The sequence below is a fragment of the Thermoascus crustaceus genome (assembly GCF_041956765.1).
Source record: "Thermoascus crustaceus strain CBS 181.67 unplaced genomic scaffold VTN00scaffold_12, whole genome shotgun sequence".
Lineage (NCBI taxonomy): Eukaryota > Fungi > Ascomycota > Eurotiomycetes > Eurotiales > Thermoascaceae > Thermoascus > Thermoascus crustaceus.
In genome coordinates, this window is record NW_027192538.1 from 113,752 (window position 1) to 135,378 (window position 21,627).

General features: G+C 50.0%; 4 protein-coding genes across 4 annotated transcripts; 3 read left to right on the forward strand and 1 right to left on the reverse strand.

Moving 5' to 3' along the window:
* Positions 1-8,372: 8,372 nt before the first annotated feature.
* Positions 8,373-9,579, forward strand: VTN00DRAFT_3090 (uncharacterized protein; the record flags this gene model as incomplete). Its single annotated transcript, XM_069429369.1, has 2 exons — positions 8,373-8,968; positions 8,997-9,579. 2 exons carry the CDS (start codon positions 8,373-8,375, stop codon positions 9,577-9,579), a joined length of 1,179 nt encoding a protein of 392 aa, XP_069283083.1.
* A 2,036-nt stretch (positions 9,580-11,615) lies between these two features.
* VTN00DRAFT_3091 (uncharacterized protein) lies at positions 11,616-13,425 on the forward strand (the record flags this gene model as incomplete). The annotated part of the gene is made up of 10 exons (XM_069429370.1): positions 11,616-11,882; positions 11,985-12,019; positions 12,089-12,174; positions 12,224-12,388; positions 12,451-12,473; positions 12,527-12,564; positions 12,631-12,777; positions 12,834-13,083; positions 13,154-13,320; positions 13,389-13,425. The coding sequence occupies 10 exons, from the start codon at positions 11,616-11,618 to the stop codon at positions 13,423-13,425; spliced, it is 1,215 nt and encodes a 404-aa protein (XP_069283084.1).
* Positions 13,426-15,033: 1,608 nt separating this feature from the next.
* VTN00DRAFT_3092 (uncharacterized protein) lies at positions 15,034-17,250 on the reverse strand (the record flags this gene model as incomplete). Its single annotated transcript, XM_069429371.1, has 1 exon — positions 15,034-17,250. The coding sequence occupies one exon, from the start codon at positions 17,248-17,250 to the stop codon at positions 15,034-15,036; it is 2,217 nt and encodes a 738-aa protein (XP_069283085.1).
* Positions 17,251-18,308: 1,058 nt separating this feature from the next.
* VTN00DRAFT_3093 (uncharacterized protein) lies at positions 18,309-20,692 on the forward strand (the record flags this gene model as incomplete). The annotated part of the gene is made up of 2 exons (XM_069429372.1): positions 18,309-18,965; positions 19,022-20,692. The coding sequence occupies 2 exons, from the start codon at positions 18,309-18,311 to the stop codon at positions 20,690-20,692; spliced, it is 2,328 nt and encodes a 775-aa protein (XP_069283086.1).
* Positions 20,693-21,627: the final 935 nt, after the last annotated feature.

Here is a 21,627-nt window from a genome sequence, read left to right on the forward strand (position 1 = left end):
TGCCAATGTATTAATCCTTAGGCTGGTTGGGATGTGAGCTGTAAAGTGTCTGTACACTACCGTGATATACACTACTGTCATATTTTGTGGCACTTCTCCCCTGCTACCTACTGCCTTCGCAGATTGCTATTCTATCATTATACGATTTTTAAGCTACCTGACGGCAATTAATCATTGTGATAGGTAACAATTCTAGACAAAGACAGCCCGGTTCACAATAGCCAAAGGGGTAAGGTAGGTGGCTTGGACAGGGAAGGTATTGCTGACTTCAAGCAAGTTATAAGATAGCAAAAGGTATCAAGATTGATATTGGAAGACCCGTTGATTCCTTTCTCCCAGGAATAGCCCAGGATTGTATAGGTAGATGTATCTACCAGACCTTTTGCTCAAAGGGCCTGCCATAGCATGATCCGTGAAGTCTACGAAGCAAGTAAACAAAAGGATATAACAAACAAAGAGCTCTAACCGAGGGTTGCGCGGTGGGGAGGACCGTATGCATTGCAGGAGTCGATATGACAGAATCTGCTCATATATATAAAGCCCATACTGATTTGATAGAAATATGGGACTATAACAGGGAATGGATGAAAACCATAATAGGAGAGGACTTACCTAAAATTTAAAACAAAGGAGTGAAAAATACGCGTTGGATCGCTTAACTAGATTATCGTAGGAGCAAGCTTGCTCCAGCTCTTATGGCACGGAGTACTTGTACGTTAGCTGCCTCAGAAGTTGTCTCCACATGCACAGGTATTCCAGTGGTTCCTGAATGTCCGACCCCAGTTCAGAGATGGTAGACTCAAGTACTCGCTGGTGAGGCGAGTAATTGCGCAATGCATAATGTTTCATTCCTTCATGAGGGACCACCCACCCTTCAAACTCTCGTAGTACCTGCCGGAAACCAGCCCAATATCATGACGAGACCAGCGAAAATCATCGGTCCCTAAAACTTCCGATCTTTACGTCTTTGATAGCAGATTGGATGGGTAACCTGGTTAATGCTCTGAAGCTTACCAAGCTTCAGAAGAAAGGCCATTCTGGAGGCGCGATACCAAGGCAAAAACCCCCGAGGTTGAAACCGATGCTTTCCATGCGACCTCCAGTCATGGAGGCCACACATGGCGAGCCACTGCTTACGAAGCCGTTAGAACCCCCAAAACAATGACTGCTCACAAAGCAAGTACCTGCACCCCAGAGAGTGTCATGACGAGATACGTTGAACTGGCCTAGTTGATCACTCAACTGGCAAGGGGAAATGCGATCAATCATCGGAACCGGCACTATCTTGAAAAGTTCAGTAGTTGCAATAAGGCCAATTGCATGCTTACGCAATGAAAGGACTCGACAATCGCCAGCGTATAGTTCGCCAGCTCCAGAGACATACCGTTCAACACCGCCATCTGAGGAAGATAGTTGAGGGGGGCAAATAACCCCCACTGGCTAGCGAGGCTGCCCAAGCTAAAGAAAGACCAAGGTAGGCTTTTAAAAGCTTTGAGATCGGCCTTAAGGCCCCCTTCTTGGCCTGTGCTGGAAGGATATCCCGGAGCTAGTTGTTTAGGAGGGTGTGGGGTGCTGATAACAAAATTAGCTACGAGTAGGACGATCCCTTGCATAATGGCAGTCCATCGCACCGGGGTGGCAAATCCAGTCCTCAAAGCAGTCTCGGAATCATGAATGGTAAATTATGCCTGTAACGAAACATCAGCGTTTTGTACCTACTTGGGCCAACTGAAAAATGGCCACATACCCAAACTACTTCCGGAAGATACAAATCCGAAAGCTAGTAAGCCCCGCTTAGTCGAGAACCATTGAGTGGCTAGGACCAAAGCCGGCATGGATAGACCAGAGGCAGCAAAACCAAAGGGAACGCTCTGTACCAGCGTTATCTGCCAGTATTTTGGTGCATAGGCTCAACATGCAGTCAGGGAAAATAGCGAGGGTAGTAAATGGGATGGCTATACGCCTGGAGCCATATACGTCGATGAGTTTCCCGATGGGCGACCCAAAAATGAAGAGCAGAAAAATCTGGATGGTTGTAATTCATGCGAGGAACGATGATGACTGCCCAAGGAGAAGGAAATCGTGGTAATACAGCTGGAAGATGCCGCATCTTGCAAATTGTCAGTCAGTCCACATTCCATCGGAACGTGTAATCGGATGTTCTCACGCGTTCACGTATTCTAAAAAAGGAGTTGTAGGAGCGAACAGCCAACCACACAGGCTCATGCCCTAAAGCCTCCATTAGGAGTCTCTGGTTGATCGTCCCCGGGCCTCTTAGTCCCTGCAGTAACCTTGTCACTGGAGTCTGGGGAGGATGCGTACTGTGACCTACGGTTACATCCATGGACGGAGTAACTCGGTGCTTGGCCATCTGATGATGCCTGTGAATCCATATCAGCAAGTTTGAGACGAGACAGCACGACCGGGTGAGAAATGCAGGAATGCATCTGAGAACTCATATAACACCGTGCTTTCACACAGTTATCGACATCTATCTATTCTCATCTGTGGCTCCCTCGTGCGAGGGAAGATCGGGTTAGATCATAGATCTGGCTAAGTGGTAGGTGCAGAAGCGGTGTTGCTGTCTATGTGCATCGTCGGTAGCGTCGGCCGAGGTGATCTACGACCCTGGCTGCCTCGTCCGAAGAGTTCCTTTGCTCCACTGCAGCTCCTTCCAATAAGCTTCCATCTACGCTATAACTAATGCAAGATCTCAGCCTTGCAGGGAGAGGGATCTTCACGAGGTCACTATTGCGAATCCTGGAATGGTCATTCTGAGTCCAGCTTCACGATGGCGAACCGTGTGGCATCCTGCGATTACGGCGTCGACTCAGAGGAACCCGAATTCACAGCCAATTACTTTACTTGGAATGGTCGGATTTCAAGCAAACCATGAGAGTTTCTATTATGGCTTTATTAGTCGTTTATGAGCTGACTGATCCTTGTTGCTACAGGTCATGGAGCCTAGAAGTCCCCTGCAAAGCGATAAAAACAACAACTTGAAAATATTCATACATAGATACCGAAAACGAATCCCTTTATCTATATTTTCAAGGCTCCAGGACGCTATTTACGATAATAACCCAAGATCAGTCCGGGAAATGGCTGCTCCCAGCGATTCTGGGGTAAGCAAAGGAAACCCTCGGTTGCGCAAAGCGTGCGACTTCTGCCGTCGGTCCAAAGTGAAATGTACAGGAGAGAGTCCTTGCTCTCGGTGCTCTCAGTTGGATGTGCCATGCCAATATGGCCATACAACACGTATGGGCAAACCGAAAGGTTGCAGGAATAAGAAAACGATCGAGACCCTCGAACGACTACGGCAACAATATGCTCTCGAGTCACTGCATCCCCTGCAAGACGGCTTGTCGAATGTGCCCTTCGCTTGCATGTCCTCAAGCCCAGATTTAAACGGCTTTGAAGATTCGGAAAGGTGCATAGACAACCTGGGAATTCCCGATTTGACTGGCGAAGAGGTTAGTTTCTTTAATATAGATCGTATGAGGGTGTGCTTAACTAATATCGATTCACTCCTTCAAGAATAACATCATCGATGATGCTCTATTGGAAAATTTGAACCTGCCATCTCTAGGACAAATTGAAACTCCCTTCTACACCAATGACCCGGAAATACCAAGTTCAGCTGCCATACAACCAGAAGCTTTTAATATGATCGGTGCCAGAGGGGATATTCGGCCAGATCGCTCGGTCCACAATCATCCCAATGGACAGTTCGTTGTGTCTGAGAATGCCCTGATGTCAGAACACGTCTTTGCACAGGAGCAAGCTGCTTCTGGGGAATCACAATACACAGCCGGCCCTACCAACGGAGGTCAGAGCGCAGAAATTGTGGCCTTTGATCCTTTCGAATCGACAAAGCGCGTTTGTTCTTGTTTCAAATATCAACTGGACAACATGACACAGCTTTACAACCTCGGTCGATATGCGGAGAAAGTGCGGTTCGATTTGTGCATGCAGTGTACCACCAATACCCTGGCATCCTGCCGGGCTATGCTGCAATGCAAGAATTGTCTAAGAGAACCTGAGAATTTCCTCTTGGCCCTGTCTGCTTTACGACTTGTATTTAATAAACTCGATCAGCAGGCATCAACAGGGTTGTTTCGAGACAGGTTACTTTTGCACTCGGGGACAAATGTCACGACTACGAACGCTGACTATGTCCAATTCCGCTGTGGTGACTTCAGTATGCCTCCGGAGCAGTCCGCAGCCATGTGCGATATTCTCTTCAGGATAGTCTTACGTGACTGCGAGGAGACGCTGAAGATATTTCGTCGTGTAGTGGAAAGCGGTGCAGGTCCCGGGAACGGAGAGGACCAAGGGTTTGAAATAGCAAGCATCCCGACCCCAGAGCAAGAGAATCAAAGCAAAGAGTCGTTTTTATCTGCCATAGATGCTAGGTATATGAGTGCTGTCATCTCCCAGTGTGAAGAGTCGCTAGCGACAATAATGCAGCGAACTAGAAACAGAAGAGCAACGGGATAGAAGAAACTTTATATGTAAATATGTACTAGTACCTGTACACGGGTGGTTCTTGTGCATTCGGTTTCTAGTGTCAGATTCAGTGATCTTATATAGAAAAAAATATAAGGAAAATCATGATGTTGTACAAACAGTCGAGCTATAGTAGAAAGTTTATAATATCATGGACTAGTTGAGAATTTAGCCCAAAGAAATTCTATTCAGGCGGTGACAGAAGGTGCAGAAGCACGTGGCGGGGTACCAGTCTGCTCACCAACCTTGGATATTGACTGAGGATTCGTTGGAAAATAAGACTCTCAGATGGCTCCGTCAATCAATCATGACCAGGCTCATCTTGTTATATATGAATCACAAGCAGTGCGACAGCCAGATTCCAATAACTCGCGAGTCATTACTGCTTGACTAAGTTATCGCCGCATGGCTCGCTGCGATTGACGGCATACCATCTGCCCAGCCTGCGAACGCGGCAAACATATGTGGATCTATGCTAACCAAAGGCCAGAGTCTTTCCATAAAAGAGATGATGCTGTCAGATTATCGAGCAGGATACGCAAGTCAACAGTCCGGCACAAGCAGCCAAATCGACACAAGCGAATATCAACTCCGGAATCTTGCGACCTGCTGAACTCCTGGCGGAAGGACTACCATATATCTGATATCGACTTCGACACGATTCTCCCTCTCGATGTCAATCGGACTGACCTGCCGGAGGGAGTTTGCCCATAGAAAAAAGTTTCCGATGCTGAGAAGTTGACTAATATGACAATATATCTTTGTCTCCCCGTGATCCAGTACTTTCAACGAACCGTTCAGACCACCGACGAATTCAAGAGAAGGCTCAAAGTTGCTGGTGAGCCTAGTCGACTGGCGGAACAGCAGAACCTTATCAAAGCTGCACAGGCAACGTCTATAGACAGAGGGAAAGAATAAGAAGGCACTAAGCTACTGCAATAGGTAAATTCCCACTGCAGGCTATCACATGGGACTCTGGTTCAATGACTAAATGCAGGTTCTGGATAACATTCTGGCTCTAGGTGCCGCAGTACTATCGAGAAACCATTATAGGTCTTGATGTTAGGACCAGGTATGTTATTCAAAGCCCTCGTTCCTGTGTTAGACACAACTGACTGTATTCAGTATCTTCACAAGTGCCGTCGAAACTATAGAGGACCTGCATGTTGCTGCTTTACCCAAGGGCTGCAAGCCTCTTCAGCGCCACATATGTTCTCATACAGCGTTCTACTCTATCCTTCATGTCCTTTCAGAGGTCCGTAATCCTGCATTCCAGGGCTAAGACCTCATGGCTACCAGGACTCGAGGCCTTCCAGCAGTCGATGTGTGGAATATTGACGCAAATTAGTTTGACAGTTTGCTTCACAGGACTTTAGGGATAAAGCGGTCTATGCAGGTTTCTTGTGCTTCAGGGCCTGGTGTCACGCTGGCTATATGTGGTGTACAAGCATGGTCGCGTCAATCTATTGTACTCAATTGATGTCTGCATGCACAGTGCTCATATAGATCTCCGCTATCGGGTTCTCACCATTATTGGAAAATGACAATTACTATCGGGTATGACTTTGTCAAAGACAAAATAGAGTTATCCCCTAACGTGATGGTTCAGATCGAAGTTCACTTCGCCTAAGAGCCAGCACGCAATCGCTTCCATAAAGGAGGTAAGAGAAAGGAATAAATAGACAAAAAGACTCACATCCCAGCTCATGTTTCGATGGGGGAGGTGCTACGAAAACTCCACCATGCTTTTGGCGGGCAGGGTTTTACTGATCCCAGAGCTCAGGGATCATCTGGTGATGTTAGCAGGAATATTGGTGGTAATTACCGCACCGCTGCAACCATCACCCGCTCTGGGATTCGAACCGGGGACTCCTAGCAGTTCTAGGAGTTTGGGGCACTTTGCCTGCAGGAGGTTAACCGCCTAACTCACTGAGCTAGAAGCCCCCGGTTTGTTGCTGGGTTCCGTTGTGAATGTAATATATGGGGGCCTGGTGGCTGGGAGTGCTCCCGCGATTTGACGCGGTAGGAGAAAGGCCGAAATATTGATTTGTCTATGCATACATCTCCCCTTGGAGCCTCAATTGCATATGTTTTGAAGGCCAGACCTATAGAGATATAGATATTATAATCAAGGGAATATCCCCTATCTCTACTATGAATTGTTGAAACGGCGCCAGTAAATATAGTATACTGTACAATATATAGACATAACAGTTTGTGAATTTAAATCACACCTATCTAGGTGTTGCCCTTTTCCTTCAAATACTGACAAGGAATTGACTTACAGCATTAGACTTATTTAATGAGAAACTGATGATTTATACTTACTATGCCATGGTGATATGTAGGGAAGACTCTCCCGCTAGGCACACAAAAAGAAGGCAAAACACTGAAGAACGAACTACTCAGAAGGTCTGAGAGGAGGGAACTACCCTTGAACGAAGGAAACCCTTCCAGTCCTAACAGTACTGGTGCTGTTAATATCGAATTCTATCAAAACAGACGAGTATGGTTTTGTCCTTAGCATGGCTGATCAAGTGACTCGGAACCTAAGATTATCCAGGGTTCCTTCCCCTTCAGTCAACGCATCCCATGTATTCAGGCGAATCACTCTCTTTACCATCCATTAGATAGCTGAATGAAGAAGTGTCCATCTCATCCGTTTGTTGATCTGGTCTAAGTCATTCGTCAAGTCGAACCTCCAACAGAACCAGGAGCGGTTTTTCGCACAGAAGCGGGATTTACCTCATGCTACTTTCAGCCTGCTTGGGACTACTCTTATCCTATCGTACCTCCAAGGGCGGCTTCCTCCAAGACGCCAAAACCAAAGCCATAGCGATGCCATTCATCAAAGCCATTCATCCAGAAAGGAATCGGAGAGGCTATCATGTGCCGGCTTTAAGCATGGCTATAGGTGATACACCCTTGGGTCGGACTTTGAGCTCCGCTCATGCATTGCTAATACAGCTAGCTAGATACCGCCCCGACGAAACCTCCGCAGATTGATCGCCGAAGTAGGGATGATCCACTGCCCGAGTTGATACATCACAAAAACGATCGAGATCTCTTCACCCCTGCGAGGCAAAGATGGACAAGCTTATCGGATACTACAGGGTCCTAAAAATGTTTGGCTGCGGACCATTTTCATCGTTGACGCTTTTGTTATTGATGCCCTGTCGGGCTGGGGTGGATAGCAGCAATACTGCACTGACCGCGTTGACTTGCTAAAGCTAGTCCTAGATTGAGTAAGTATCGCTCGTGCAAAATGCCTGAGCAGATCTACGCAGTATGTCTGCTTATAAATGATAATGGCATGGATGAGATACAATCTATTCCCTTTTGGGGGCCGAAATTGGGGATACCTGATGCCATTACAAGATATCAGAGTTCGACTCATGTGACACGAGATAGGAATGCCTGCATTCTTGGATCCGTTCCTCCGACAGGCGGACAATCAAGTGTCGAGCCCATTTTAGGACTGGCCCACCCTGAAGCGTCCAAAAACGGAGCTATTGATCCCTAGAGCATTCCAATAGGAGACATTCGGCAGTCATTTTCGGAACAGCCTGTGAAGGTGAAAGCAAAAGCGAAAATAAACATCCTGACTTCAGTTGTCCTTGGATATGTTTCCGAGTATGAACGATGTAATGGGATCTGGATTATTCGCAGGTTCAACTGCGGCCCTTCAGCCAACAATGGCATACCAAGAGCGAGAAAGGTGCGAAAAATGTCTCCGTGCTTCAAAGTCTGTATCGTGGGCATTTTTAATGGGAATGTTCGTCTAAAATGTATGCCAGGAGGTATCTTATAGTGTCTAGAGTGTTGTTGCTGTCTCCCACAGACAAACCAGACTGCTAGTCACAATGGCGGCACAGATATCGAATGGGATCTTCACACCCTCTTCAGACACAATCAATCGAGATAAAGACTTGTCACATAAGGAAAATAGCTTCCATATGAGTACGCCTTTGCGACTCCCGTATATCGTTCTCAGTACCGGACTGGGATTCCCAAACGAGGATCAGAAGTTCTGGTGGTATGCCTTTGCACCGACAATTCAGGATCTGATGATCGAATGCAACTATGATATCACCCACCAGTATCAGTACCTGGCCCTGATATATCGATATATCCTCCCTGCTCTCGGACCACGAGCTCACCCAGGCGAGAAGCCTCACTGGGAGTCTTTCCTGACAGACGACTGCAGCCCTGTGGAGTCCAGTATCAACCTGCATGGAGGCAAAGCCACCGTGCGAATGTGCTTTGAGCCGGTCGGTAAGCTCGCTGGCACAGAACATGATCCTTTCAACTGGTTCGCATCGCGGGAATTCATCCGTAGCATGGAGGAATTTCCGGACGTCACGAATTTGCAGTGGTTCAGACACTTCGAAAGGGAACTCATAGCCTCGCCCGACCATGCCACTCGTATCCGCAAGCTTCTTCCTGCGAACGAACACAGGTCAGAACCTCTTTGCATTTGATTTCAGGGACGGACAGGCCATGTTGAAGGCGTATTTCTTCCCAATGCTAAAGTCACTCGAGACAGGAAAGTCCGAAGCTAGACTCGTTTTCGACTCTGCTCTCAAGCTGGATAGTGAACAATACCCCATAGCACCGGCTCTGTCGATGGTCGAGGCATACGTTGCCTCTTGTCCTCCCGAGGAAAACGCACGAGTTGAGTTTCTTTCTATCGACTGTAACGATCCAGATGAATCTCGTATCAAGATTTATTTCCGTACACCATGCACATCCTTCAACAAGGTCCGCGAGGTTTATACCCTTGGCGGAAGACTTAAGGACGAGACAACGCGAGCCGGACTCGATATTCTGAAGGAATTGTGGCCTCTTCTCCTGAATTCATGGCCTTCTATACAACGAATTGCTGGAGTTCTATTTAACTTTGAAACCACGCCGGGGAAGATATACCCGGAGCCAAAACTCTATATACCGGTCAAGCACCATGCGAAGAGCGATATTGCGATTGCAGGAGGGTTGAGTTCCTGTTTCCACCGGCAGGGCTGGACCGATCTGGCTAAGTCGTACACTGAAGGTCTTCGGGCGCGATTGTAGGTTCCCCCTTGGCCCCTATCTAGCGGTCCTTCTTAATGGCACGCCTTTTTACCTGTTGAGTCCCGGCAAGATACCTTCATATTCTGCTAAAAGGCCCCACTAATGATTGTGCAGCCCCCATCACAACCTCGATACCGAAACAGGCACACAGACACACGTGTCATACGCATATAAGAGAGACAAAGGACCATATATGACCGTGTATTATAGCCCAAGGGTGTATTCGGCAAGCCCAGTTGCGGCATGGAGCAGGCGATGCTAGTTCTTCCGGACACAAGGGGCATGCTATTAGTATTAAATACTAAGTACCTATCGGCCTACCTACTATACTGGTAACCATCGAGTCATACTATCAAATTCTTCGAGTCGACGATGGAAATCGGTTACTTACCTGGGTAGGTCACGAGGAGGCCCTGAAGAGACCAAGAGTGGCGTGCTTATCCGATCCTCTCTCTCTGGCTCGGCGAAGGTCGCCGTGCTGCATCGGTATCTTGGTCCTCGGGCATCTTCCGGAGCCGCATCCATGAAGTCATGTTCAAATCCATTGATCATCAATAATCGTGTTGTTGCAACTTGCGCCTTTTCATGCGCACACTGCATAAACCGTGCAGTGCTGTACAGACAGCAGAAAGCGGGGTCTGCCGAATGGGAGTTTCAACATGCAGTACGTTTTGATTCGCTCGAAACTCGTTGTGTTCTAGGCTTCGGGCGATCCCCTCTTAGCCTGCTGGGGCGTAAGCCCCATTGGGCTAATAGCAGGCAAGATTAAGATGGTCGGTCTGCAAACATGCTTCACTAGGATGTGGCAGGTGAGCTAACTGACAACGATGCTGTATAGTCTGCTCCACCGCCACACACCACGTAGGAGGCCGGTCGAATCTCGATGGCCATGAGGCCCATGACGACAAAATCGTCAGCGGGTACATCTCCCGCGGCCCGTCTGCTAGCCTGGCCATAAACGTCAGTCCCCGAGACAAGGTTATCTGTCAGGAAACTGTAGGGAATTGCCGCAAAAGGTATACACGGTACCTGGCGATCGAGTCTGTATCATATATTCGTGCCTTTTCACAGGTGGAGGTGTGATTCAGGTGGCATGCAGTTTGGTGGACAGCGTGCGAGTCTGAGAGGTCGGAAGCAGATCGGCGCAAAAGCGACGGCGTCCGTCAACGGCTTCGCTTGTCTCCTCACGACCTACCATCTTCTCTCCAATTTCCCTTTTCTGACCCCTGCTTCGCCGTCACGTATCCTACCGCTTCACGATATGCAGACGCGGTTCGATATGGGAGGATCCAAAGTCTTTTAGCCGGCTTTGGCAGTTCGTGAGTCCGTGAAAGAGGTGACGTCGCCAGCTGCAGACACAACAGGGCATCCACAACATCAAGCACGACATCCAGAAAGATGCGGCGCAGTCTGGGGAATGCGCCTCGAAGCCGCCATGTGAACGGGAAAAGACATACAGCAGGTACATAAGTACCAAGGGCTTTCTGCAGGGCCAGCGTCGCCTGACTGCTTAGTCTTACAGAGATACTCTAGCTTGTCTTCAGTTGCAAGTAGCACGGGCCAAATGTGACACTAATGCATGCTTCGCTGAGTCGCCCTCTTCAAAGCTGTGGGCCCGGATGGATAGCTTTTGGAGAACGGTTCCTTGTTTCCACAACAGTACCCGAAGCAAGAAGCGCTGTTTTTTTTCCAAGGTGGATCGCGGCCGTTAGAGGCCTCGCCAAGTAACGCCGTGTTCCGTACGACGTTATGTCCATGCATATATTCGGCCATTGGTTCGACAATCCACGCTGTCCCCGCAGTTGAGTCGACTTTGCGGGCGGAATTGTTTAAGACAATTGCCATGAATGGTGAGTTGCGTCTGTAGTTTGCTAGCAGATATATACACGGTAGCCCTATCAACTTCTCCTCTGTGGTTTTTTGGTCTTACCATTCTTTGCATTTGGCTGACTGAGGCACACAGTTCGGCGATAACACTGTGTTAAAGAAAGTCCCTTTTATTTTGCGTGATTGCTTCCTGGGTTAAGAACTCGACAATGGCCGAAGAGACTGGTACTCCCAGCGCTCCGGCTGCTGCCACTGCTCCCAGTACTGCTGCTGCTGCCACTGCTCCCAGTACTGCTACTGCTGCCACTGCTCCCAGTACTGCTGCTGCTGCCACTGCTCCCAGTGCTACCGCCGCTCCGAGTACTGCCGCCGCTCCCAGTTCTACCGCTGCTGATGCCGCTGCCCCTGCTCCCAGCGCTCCCAGTCCTACCAACCACGATGAGATCCATCTTCCTGATCTTGAAGTTGATACCGAGGTTTGCTTATCCCAACGTTCCTTGCTCTGGTGCCTTCCGTGCTATATCATATTCCTCTTCCCATACTATAAGCAAAGTTGCTAACCATTTTCATCTCCCTAGGTTACCGACAATGATTCAACTTATGGAAATGAACTGTTCGCAATCTCGCTCTCCTACTTAATCTGAATTGGCGGCTGACATATGTCACCTGACGCTATGTGCAGCTCAACGTATTCTGCTTCTATCACTTCTTCCGTTGTCGACTATAAAGTTGAAAACGGCAGACGCTATCACGCATACCGTGAAGGCCGTAAGTGCTTGCAGGGTAAATGCGAGACTTCGCTAATGACCTTTGGAAGGTTATATGTTCCCAAACGACGAGGACGAGCAAGACCGTCTAGATATGATGCACGCAATGTTCTCACATATGATGCACGGAAAGATTTTCCTTGCACCGATTGGGCCCAACCCGGGACGCGTTCTCGATCTCGGCACGGGGACTGGCATATGGGCTATTGACTTTGGTAACACTGGCACTGAATTGAAACAGCTTTGTGACTTTGATGTGCTTACATTTCTGCTGCAGCCGATAGTTTTCCTTCCGCTGAGGTAAGGCGTTTGTTGCCTACGTTGTAGACAGAAAAACTGAGTTCTTGCTCCAGGTTATCGGCAATGATCTCAGTCCTATCCAGCCGTCGCTGTAAGTACCTCGATATGTCGCACATCACACGTTAGGGTGGGTATTAAGCAAGGCGTGTGCCTGCAGTGTTCCTCCCAATGTGAAGTTCGTGGTCGATGACTTCCTGGAGGAGTGGGGATACGAGGACCATCCATTCCACTTCGTCCATGCCCGCTTCCTAGCAGCAGCTATAAAGACCGACGACTTTGTAAAACTCATAAAGCACGCTTACAAGTTAGTATCCCCCCGCTCTTCCAGTGAAAGTTCAGTGATCTGATTATGCTACGTAGAAATACCGCGCCCGGCGGATGGGTCGAGTTCCAGGACTGGGACATCATGATTAGATCCGACGACGGAACCACAAAAGGGACCTCGATCGAACAGTACTACATACACATCGTCGGGGCTTTTGAGAAGCAGGGCTACGAGCCGCGACCGGGGCCAAAATTCAAGGGATGGCTCGAAGAGGCTGGGTTTGTGGATATCCACGTCCAGAAGTACCGAATTCCAATGGGGACGTGGCCTAAGGATAAATACTACGTATGCATTCATCCCCGTGTTTTACTGCATTGTGTTCTCAGCTTTAACTAACCAGATGATCTATCATTAGAAAACCCTTGGAACGTGGAACCTCATGCAGGCTGAGGCCGGCTTCGAAGGGAGCGCGATGGCTGTGCTGACGCGGTACGCAAATTGGTCGAAGGATGAAGTCAGCGTGCTTGCCGCGAAGACCAAGAACGACGCGAGGAACCGGGCGATTCATCCTGTTTTTGACTTGTATGTCCATCCACCTCCTACCTATTCTTCGCGTGTGACAAGAGCTAACAAACTGTTGCTCGGATTAGTTACGTCGTGTACGGCCGGAAGCCAGAAAACAAGTAAAGCTGTTCAAACACGGACGATTTGATTTGAGTCATTGGATGGATACGGTTCTCGTTCATGCGGTACAAACACGATCTGTTTCTTTTTGATCCAAACGGGGTTTATTCTTTTCATATACCTATTCATTTCCATTTAGAAAAGTCGAAGTGATTCGGATCGATTGCGGGGTGTTTCTCTATCTCCTCTCCTCTCTATATCTTTGGCTACCCCTCTTTCCATCTGTAGATGCATGCAGCAGCAGCAAATACGAATAACAGGTGGTCAAAGAATAGTATCAATGCGAAACAACCTACAGGAAGACCCCGCACACCAGATACTTAGTCTGTAGCTTCACATCTGGCGGGTCTTTTCTAAATCCTTATCTATCTACCTAGTCTACGAGGGCGCCTTTTATTGTGTTGTGAGGATAGGACAGATCGGCCTGGACAAGACCTAGATCCAACATTAACAGCGTACGTACGGGGGTAGTAGGGTAGGGCACTGAGTAATAACATCTACTATGTACTTCGAATAGGATTATCATGGATCATGGATCAAAGGAGAGGGTAGAGCAGAGCAGAGTAGACAAGTTAAACTGAACGGAACTGGATCAGAGACCAAGCCAGGGTTGTATGTATGTAGTATACATGCACACATAGAGTACATTCACTAGGCTAGGGCCAGATAGATAGATGGTCTGGTCTTGTCTGTGTGGATACTGGAATCATGAAAGAAAGGTCTTACAAACTGATTGGTCGATTGGTTGATTTATCGATTGATAGGTATTCATGAGTGAATAAATAATACTAATATTATCGTATATATTGTATAGACTGTATATAACAGGGCAGGAAAGACGAAGAAGAAGAAGAAGAAGAAGGGAAAGTTGGATTGAAGATGAAAGACCTCATGGATAGATAGTTGCTGCTTTTTAGTAGTTGTAACGGTACCTAAGGGGTAGAGGAAGGAGGACATAGTATACAGTACAGTACAGTAGAAGTACGATTCATTACATTTCCTTCCATTTCCTTTCCTTTCTGAGAGTAAGTTAAAACACAACTTTAGAGATACAGCGGGGTTCACAGAATCACAATATTTGTGACATGAGTCATGGAGTCATAGTCATAGTAGTCATGGGTTGTGGGAGCGTATATCATGGAGGCTTGGCTTGGCTGATACAAGAACAAAAAAAGGAGTAAGGAACCAGACAAGACACACAGGGAACTGACTGACTGCAAAACGCCAGGTACTCCGCTCCGTTCCTCTCCACCGGACTCGACAGACAAAAACATAGTAAAAAACACCGCCATTGCCCACACAAAAAGGAATTTATTTAGGATATCACTTTCTTGAAGACGAGAATGAAAGATGAAGACGAACACACACGAAGCCGGAACTCCTCTCGATATCAATCCGCCCAAATTGTGTCTCACGCGTCTACATCGATGTGTGTGTGGGAGCAGAAAGGGAAAAAGGAGATAGGTACGCCACCAACCCAGGCCTTTATCCATCCCTCCATACATCCTTCCAATACCGGGACCTGGACCAACGATGACCATGCGGAGCAGCAAAACAGAGCCTCGAAAAACGGAAATTGGGAAAAAGTGGGACAAGAAGAAATCAACAAGGCTACCACGCATGTCCACCTCCGTCAGGATCGAAATCATGGCCGTTCCAATCCTCGTCGCCGCTGAGCTCATCATCAAGGAAATCGTTCTCGTTGAACTGCGTCTCGGCAGGACGGTGGTTATCGATGCGGATCATGACGACGTCGCACATCCTTTGCACGTACTTCATAGGCGCATCGTCAATACCGTTTCGTGCACGAGTGGAGGATGAGCGGCGCGAGTTTGCGGCTATCGAGGGGTCTTCCAAACTAGAGAGCTGTCGCTGAGCAAGACGCGCGCTCTTCCGTTTGGAGGGCGTCGATGGACCACTGTCGAGACGCATCTCGTTGGCGGTGTGAGTCGCGTCAGACAGTGTGAAACTATCTGAAATGGTACCTTCTGCTGTTGCAGGTGGAGCCGCAGCATTCCGTGCTGCTGGCCGGGGTATGCTCCGGAGGTTGGGATCAGGAGGTGCACTTCGTCTAAGGAACACGCTCTCGAGTCTCGATATCCATTTCTCGCGAAAGGTCGCCCGGTCCCGCCATCCGATCTTTAGGATCGCGCTGATGATAAGCCTCCTCAGGTCCTTCAGATCCGGGGCAGAATCTATGAGGGATGTGAAAAATGCTTCGGCCGTTGCGTCGTCCCAGTTACGAAGCTGCAACAGCTCGATCTCCCTTAGCGTCCGAGGCCACGTTGGAATCTCGGTCGGGCCGAGAAGGTCTTTGAAATGGGGTTCGACATCATGATAGCTCGACCAGTCATGCATGGAAATGTCCATCTTGAATTTCTCGAGCTTTGGACAGCACCGCGCAAGGTCAGGGGTAAACGACATGTTCAGATGGCGGTTGTGGTTGAGACTGAGTTCTCGCAAGTGCTGACCGTGGCTGGCCAGAAAGGGCCTCAGATTCGACGTTGCGACCTCGTCGCAGTTGTTGATGGTCAAGGACGTCAGCGTAGACGGGAGACGAGGCAGCAGAAAGTCGTTCACGATGGAGCATTCGACAAACTCCAGACGACGAAGTTCAGGAAGATCCTTGAGCGCCGTAGCCAGGGCAATCTCTCTCGCATTTGAATGTTCCTCTTCGGCTTCGGGTAACGGTTCGTCGGACGTGACGTGCAACAGCCTTAGTTCACGGAGGCTCTTGAACGTTGGTTCCCGATGGGTTCTCAGAATGAGCGGGACTAAGCGTTCCGACTCCATGAAGCGAGCGTTCCAGTCCCAGGTACGGAGCCGGATCTGACGCTCATTCAAGCTGGAGAATAGTGATCCTGGATACGACCATTTTGAGGGTTGGATCTGCCACGCAGGCAGCCCGATAACGCAGTCATCTTTATGGTACAGCCGCAGCCTTCTCAGTTGCGGGGTTCGCTCAATCAAGCTGGGCAGCTCAAAGTAACCGAGTGTGGGCCCACTCTTGTAAAGGAGGAGCGTTTCAACGTCGACGTTGAGCTCCTTGATCTTGTTTGCATAATTAGCGGAGAGTGACTCCTGCGGTTTCGAGAGCAGACTCAGCAAGCCGTGACCCTTGGCTGCCGGCACGAGCGGAGGGGAATAGTATAGCGCAGCTAGCGCTGGCTCGTGGAAAGCTCGACAGAGAAGCGCAACGTTCACAAGCCATTGCACGGTGCTATGTCTGGATGCTGTCCTCTCATCCACGAGAGGATCAGAAGCATAGAGGAAAATTTCAAAGAGAATATGATACGGTAGTCTTTGCCAGGGCGGGATGACCCCGGAGCCAACAAAATCAGGCTGCTCACTCTCGACTCTCCTTCGTTTCTTCAGCGGTGCTCCTATCCTCATGCGCTTCTTTGGTGAAGACTTCTTGGGAGTAGAAGACTTGGAGCCTGTCTTGCGCGACGGTGGTGGTCTGCGGGGTGCTCGAGAAGGACCTCCCCCGTTCGCGGACTCAGGAAAGGGATAGACGAAGCGAGTCGGGGCTTCGACCGGGAGCACAGCCGCTGGATCGTCATCCTCGTTGTCGCCCTCACCCCCATCCAGGCTCTCATCGGTCGACGCCTCCCGGTACGACGCCGGTGGGCGGTTCGATCGTCGCGGGCGTAGAGAGAGCGAGGTGCTGCCGGAGAAGGAGAACTCGGGGTCGGACGCAGTCAGGTCGTCGAGGCCATCCTCAGAGCTGCTCTCCTCGCAGTAGGACTGGACCCGCATGCGGCTGGAGCGGACAGGGCGGGAAGATCTCTGGGGGCGGCGCGGCGGAGAGCGGTGGGAGGACGCCATCACTAGGACCAGTTCGGGGACGGATCGTGGGGCAGAAGCGGCATGATAAGGTCGAAGGTTCGACTGTCGCGGGTTTGCGGAGACGAACCGACACCCGACTGGAGCAGCGACAGAGGGAGACAAAGAAAGAGACGGAGAGACCCAGGAGAGATGAGGTGAAGGAGACCCGGAGAGGAGATAAAGAAGAGGAGGAGGTGAATGCGGTCGAGGGCGGCTGTCTTGCTCTCTTCGTCTGGAGGTGGAGTCCGTCGCCCGGAGGTGCCTCAGGTCGCCATCCTATGATCCTCAACAGCCTCACAGCTACCTAATTCAGCAGCTAGTCTAGTTGCAGTGGGTTATGTCATCAGCCGTATAACATACTACAACACTACATATGGACCTACTCCGTGATCGTAAGACCATCCGGCTGTACACAGGCATTCTGTCCATCAGCTCAGGCATCGAGGCATCCAGGGATCTCATCGTGACCGCGACAGGGACCTGCACACGCTAGCCTATCCTAGCTAGCGCCGGGAAGGAAAGACGCTAGACCATACGTGGATTAGTGTACATGTGATCGCCAAGCCCTGCCCTTGCCCTGCCGCCCCGCCCTAAGCCCCCAAGCCCTAGCCCGAAGAGGCAACGCCCTCTCCTGACGGCCAGAAATAGAACGCGGGCTGTGTCTCCAGCTCGACGGCGCTCCCGCTGCCCTCTGCTCCTCTTCCTCCGCCTAGCTGCGTCTGTTGAGAAAACAGCGCGAGTCAGTCTGCATTTCATTATATATATGATCTGTGCCTCTTCGGGGAAGGCGTCCTGGTTGATCTCTGTTCTTTGTTGGTCCCCAGCCAGCTGCATGCAAGCTTCAGCCCTATGGCGGAGAGTGCCTCCATTCTGCTTTATCTAGCTATTTTGATCCGGCCGCAGATCGTGTCCCTTCTGCGCAGACATTCTACACGACTATCCCCCTTTAATATGTGCCATTGAAGTGTGGCTTGACGAATTGCTCACTCTGTTGTCTTCATCCATTGAATGACTCTGTTGACAGTCGGACCCACCGAAGAGGCTCACATCGCTCAACCATGGATGGGTCGTATTCTGGCTCTGTCCACAACCCCGCCGAGGGGGACGGGCTGGCAGACGGTCAGATGGTGATCCAACAGTATGCTAGGTATCCCGCTGCGCTCGATTCCTCTTTCCAGAGTGCATCTCCGGCAGGGAGCGCCCGTAGCAGGTTGGCAGCGTCGGCCTCTCCGCCGCTACGCCGCAAAGAGACACCTTGCAGTCTGCAATCATCACCTAGGGGTCCGCAGTCGGGACTGCCTCTGCCATCAGCAACTCGTTCCGGAACCTCCATGTCTCCTCCGCCCCTGTTCGACGCGGTTTCGCGCCAGAGACAGGCCAGGAACTCGTTGGGCCCTGCAGATTCTCGGACGTTGCCGTCCCGCGATATCACAGATGAGACAATCGATGACGCCTACGTCGCATTCATCCTCTACTGCAATCCCAATGTCCCAGCTTCTGTCGATACGTCGGAGCTGCGAAGGATCTTTAGATCCCCTCCGCGGAGTGACGGCAAGAGTTTTAGCATCTTCACCTTGTGGGAACTTATTCGAAAGCTGGATAGGAAGGAGCTGAAGACGTGGATTCAGTTGGCAATTGAACTCGGGGTGGAACCGCCGTCGCTGGAAAAGAAGCAGAGCACGCAGAAGGTACAGCAGTACGCTGTGAGGCTAAAGGTTTGTCGGCTATTCCCCAAGCTTCTTGTCTCTCTCTCTCTCTGACGACTATCCAGCGCTGGATGCGGGCTATGCATGTGGATGCCTTTTTTGAATACTGTCTCGGTCATGTCCACACCTACTACACGCAGCTCCCGCCCTCCACCGGCGCCGCCTACGAGAGTCGAGATGGAGTTCCACTGGAGGAGGACCTCGCGTTGCGGGCCCTTGTTCCAGAGTGGAAGCCAAAACGTGGCCGCAAGCGTGCCGATGACAAGGAAAATGATGATCCCAAGACTGCGAAGAGACCGCATCTAGATACTTCCGTCGGCGTCTTGCACGGCGGTTCTGTTCCTTCCAGTTTTCCACCTAGCGCTATTCCTTTCAGCGCTTTTCCGGATGATATGGAGCCGGCCGACCCTTGGGCGGCAGCGTCTGCCTTTCCCACAGATAACCCGACAGACACCCAACAAGGCCAAGACTTTCGCTGGAGGCCTTTCGATAGAGATGCATCTCCGGCCGGCTATCCCCAGTCGGCCATCATTCCCAGAGGTCACCATCCGGCCGACATGTTCATGTCAGCTGAACCACAGTCGGCAGTCACGCCGTCTTCCCGGGAACGGAGTCGCACAAGGAGGCGTCATGGGCCGGCTGTTTCATCCGCGTGGCCGAGCAGTAACAACTCGACTACGGGAAAGGTTCGTGGACGACCGCCCAACAGAGGTTCTGCCCCTGGTGGGCCATTTTCTTCGTTTCCAGCAAATCCTAGGCATTCCGACACATCTCTTGTCGATAACTCAAGCATTCGGTCCTCTCCTGCGATCGTCGTCGAGAATGATACGAGCAGTCGTTTTTCGAACCCCCCAGTTCACCAGTCGCCCACCCCATTCCAGCCACTCAGTTCAAGACCGAACAAGCTACAGTTGCGAGTCCCTCCACACCCAGGTGGTTCTGTCCGACTTGCAACGCCACCGACGCTTTTGGTAAACGGGGAAAATGACATGTCGAGCCCATCGCACCGCGAGATGGAAGAGCGTCGCAGCTCTGTCGCTACATCCAACGGGATAGACCTTGAGGCCGGACCCAGCACATCAGTTGCTGACATGCGATCCTCTCCGAGGATTACCATGGACGACGTGATTCGCGCCCTTTCTGCTCACCTTCTGAGCGGTAAGGTGGTTGGTCGTTCGACGCCCATGACGTCCAGTGGAGCTGAGGTTTTCGCTCGTATGATAGTCGATAAACTGGCCCCTGCGTGCGTTGGGGTACCTGCAGAACATGTACCTTCTTTGTGTGCGATCTATCTGGGGGTTGGGCGCCAACTTGGTCTTGGTGGCGGAACACCTGGGTCGGTGACCATGAAAGTGGGCTCTGTGATTCCCAGAAATGAAGATGCAACGCCAGCTGCTGCGCGGGGACAGCTCTATACGTCTCGCACCATCTCCTGGGAATCCAAATTGGCCCCAGAGCTTGTAACGAATATTGTTTTTAAGGATATGCCGTTCGCGTCTCTGGAAAGCAACAACCAGCCCGACAACGCGGCAAACCGTAACAGAACCTTGAACGACAGTACAGATTCCCTGGATTTCGCGACTGATGATGAACTCGACGACAGTTTCCTGAACAATGCCTCCGAAGAGACTTGGAAACAGCGCTATATGCGACTACGGAAACAGATGAAGAAAAAGGAGGCGGCTCTGCGGGAGTACAAGCGGAATATCCTGCAATCCGTGATGGCAGATATATGATTGCGTTGTTCAGAGTCATGACGTACGCTAGTGTTCGGAGACTTCCATCCCGGGATCGGCCACTTTGGCTCTTATAGAGGCCATCACCTCGACATGGTCTATAACTAATCCCCGGTTGTATAATTTTGAATATCATATATCTCTTTGTTTTGATGCCGCAAGGCTATGAGAAGGCCTGCTTTCGGGGATCGTATGGATGTTTTGGGTGTCCATCGCGGTGCATTAGTTGTCTACACGTTTGGTATACGGTTTCGGTTCAAGTTGTGTCTTAGTGCTTAGGGTGGAGATGGGTACTGCTATGCTAGGAAGCAGTGCTGCATCTGATGTTTCGTGGTCCAGTTGTTTTGGCGTTTAAAATACCCCTGGAGCGTTTTGGTTTGTGGAATGCTATGGCTCTTTGATTTTGCTCTCAATACCTCTGGTTCGGGGCTTCAGTGCTCGAAAATACCATATTCCACTCGGAAAGTATTACGATACCTGCATCGTTTACACACTGTGCGTTTGGCTACGGCTGATACTATTGTGTGAATATAACACATTTATATTTGTTCCTAAGGCGACTAACCACTTCACGAATAGTACCCGATTGTCGATGTTTAAAAGAAGCAATACTGTTAAAAGCAAGTCAATACAACTTGATGATAACATAAATTCCTTGGAGTCATTGGTTACAGTTCCTAACTTCCATCGTGGCGGTGGCAGCTACTGCAAAAATAATTCAGAATCATCCTGGGAGTCTGCAGGCATGACTATGTCAAGATGCAGTCGCTGAGGTCAATCCATCGAATCGAGTTAAGCATGACAAGCGCATGTGCTGAAAGGCAGGGTAGGTTCGGGGGACAACTGTTGGTGTTCCGGAAAGCACCAAACGCAATCTCCATCGCAGCTTTCCAACCAGGACAGAATCGAGCCCGGATGAAACATGAAATCCTAAG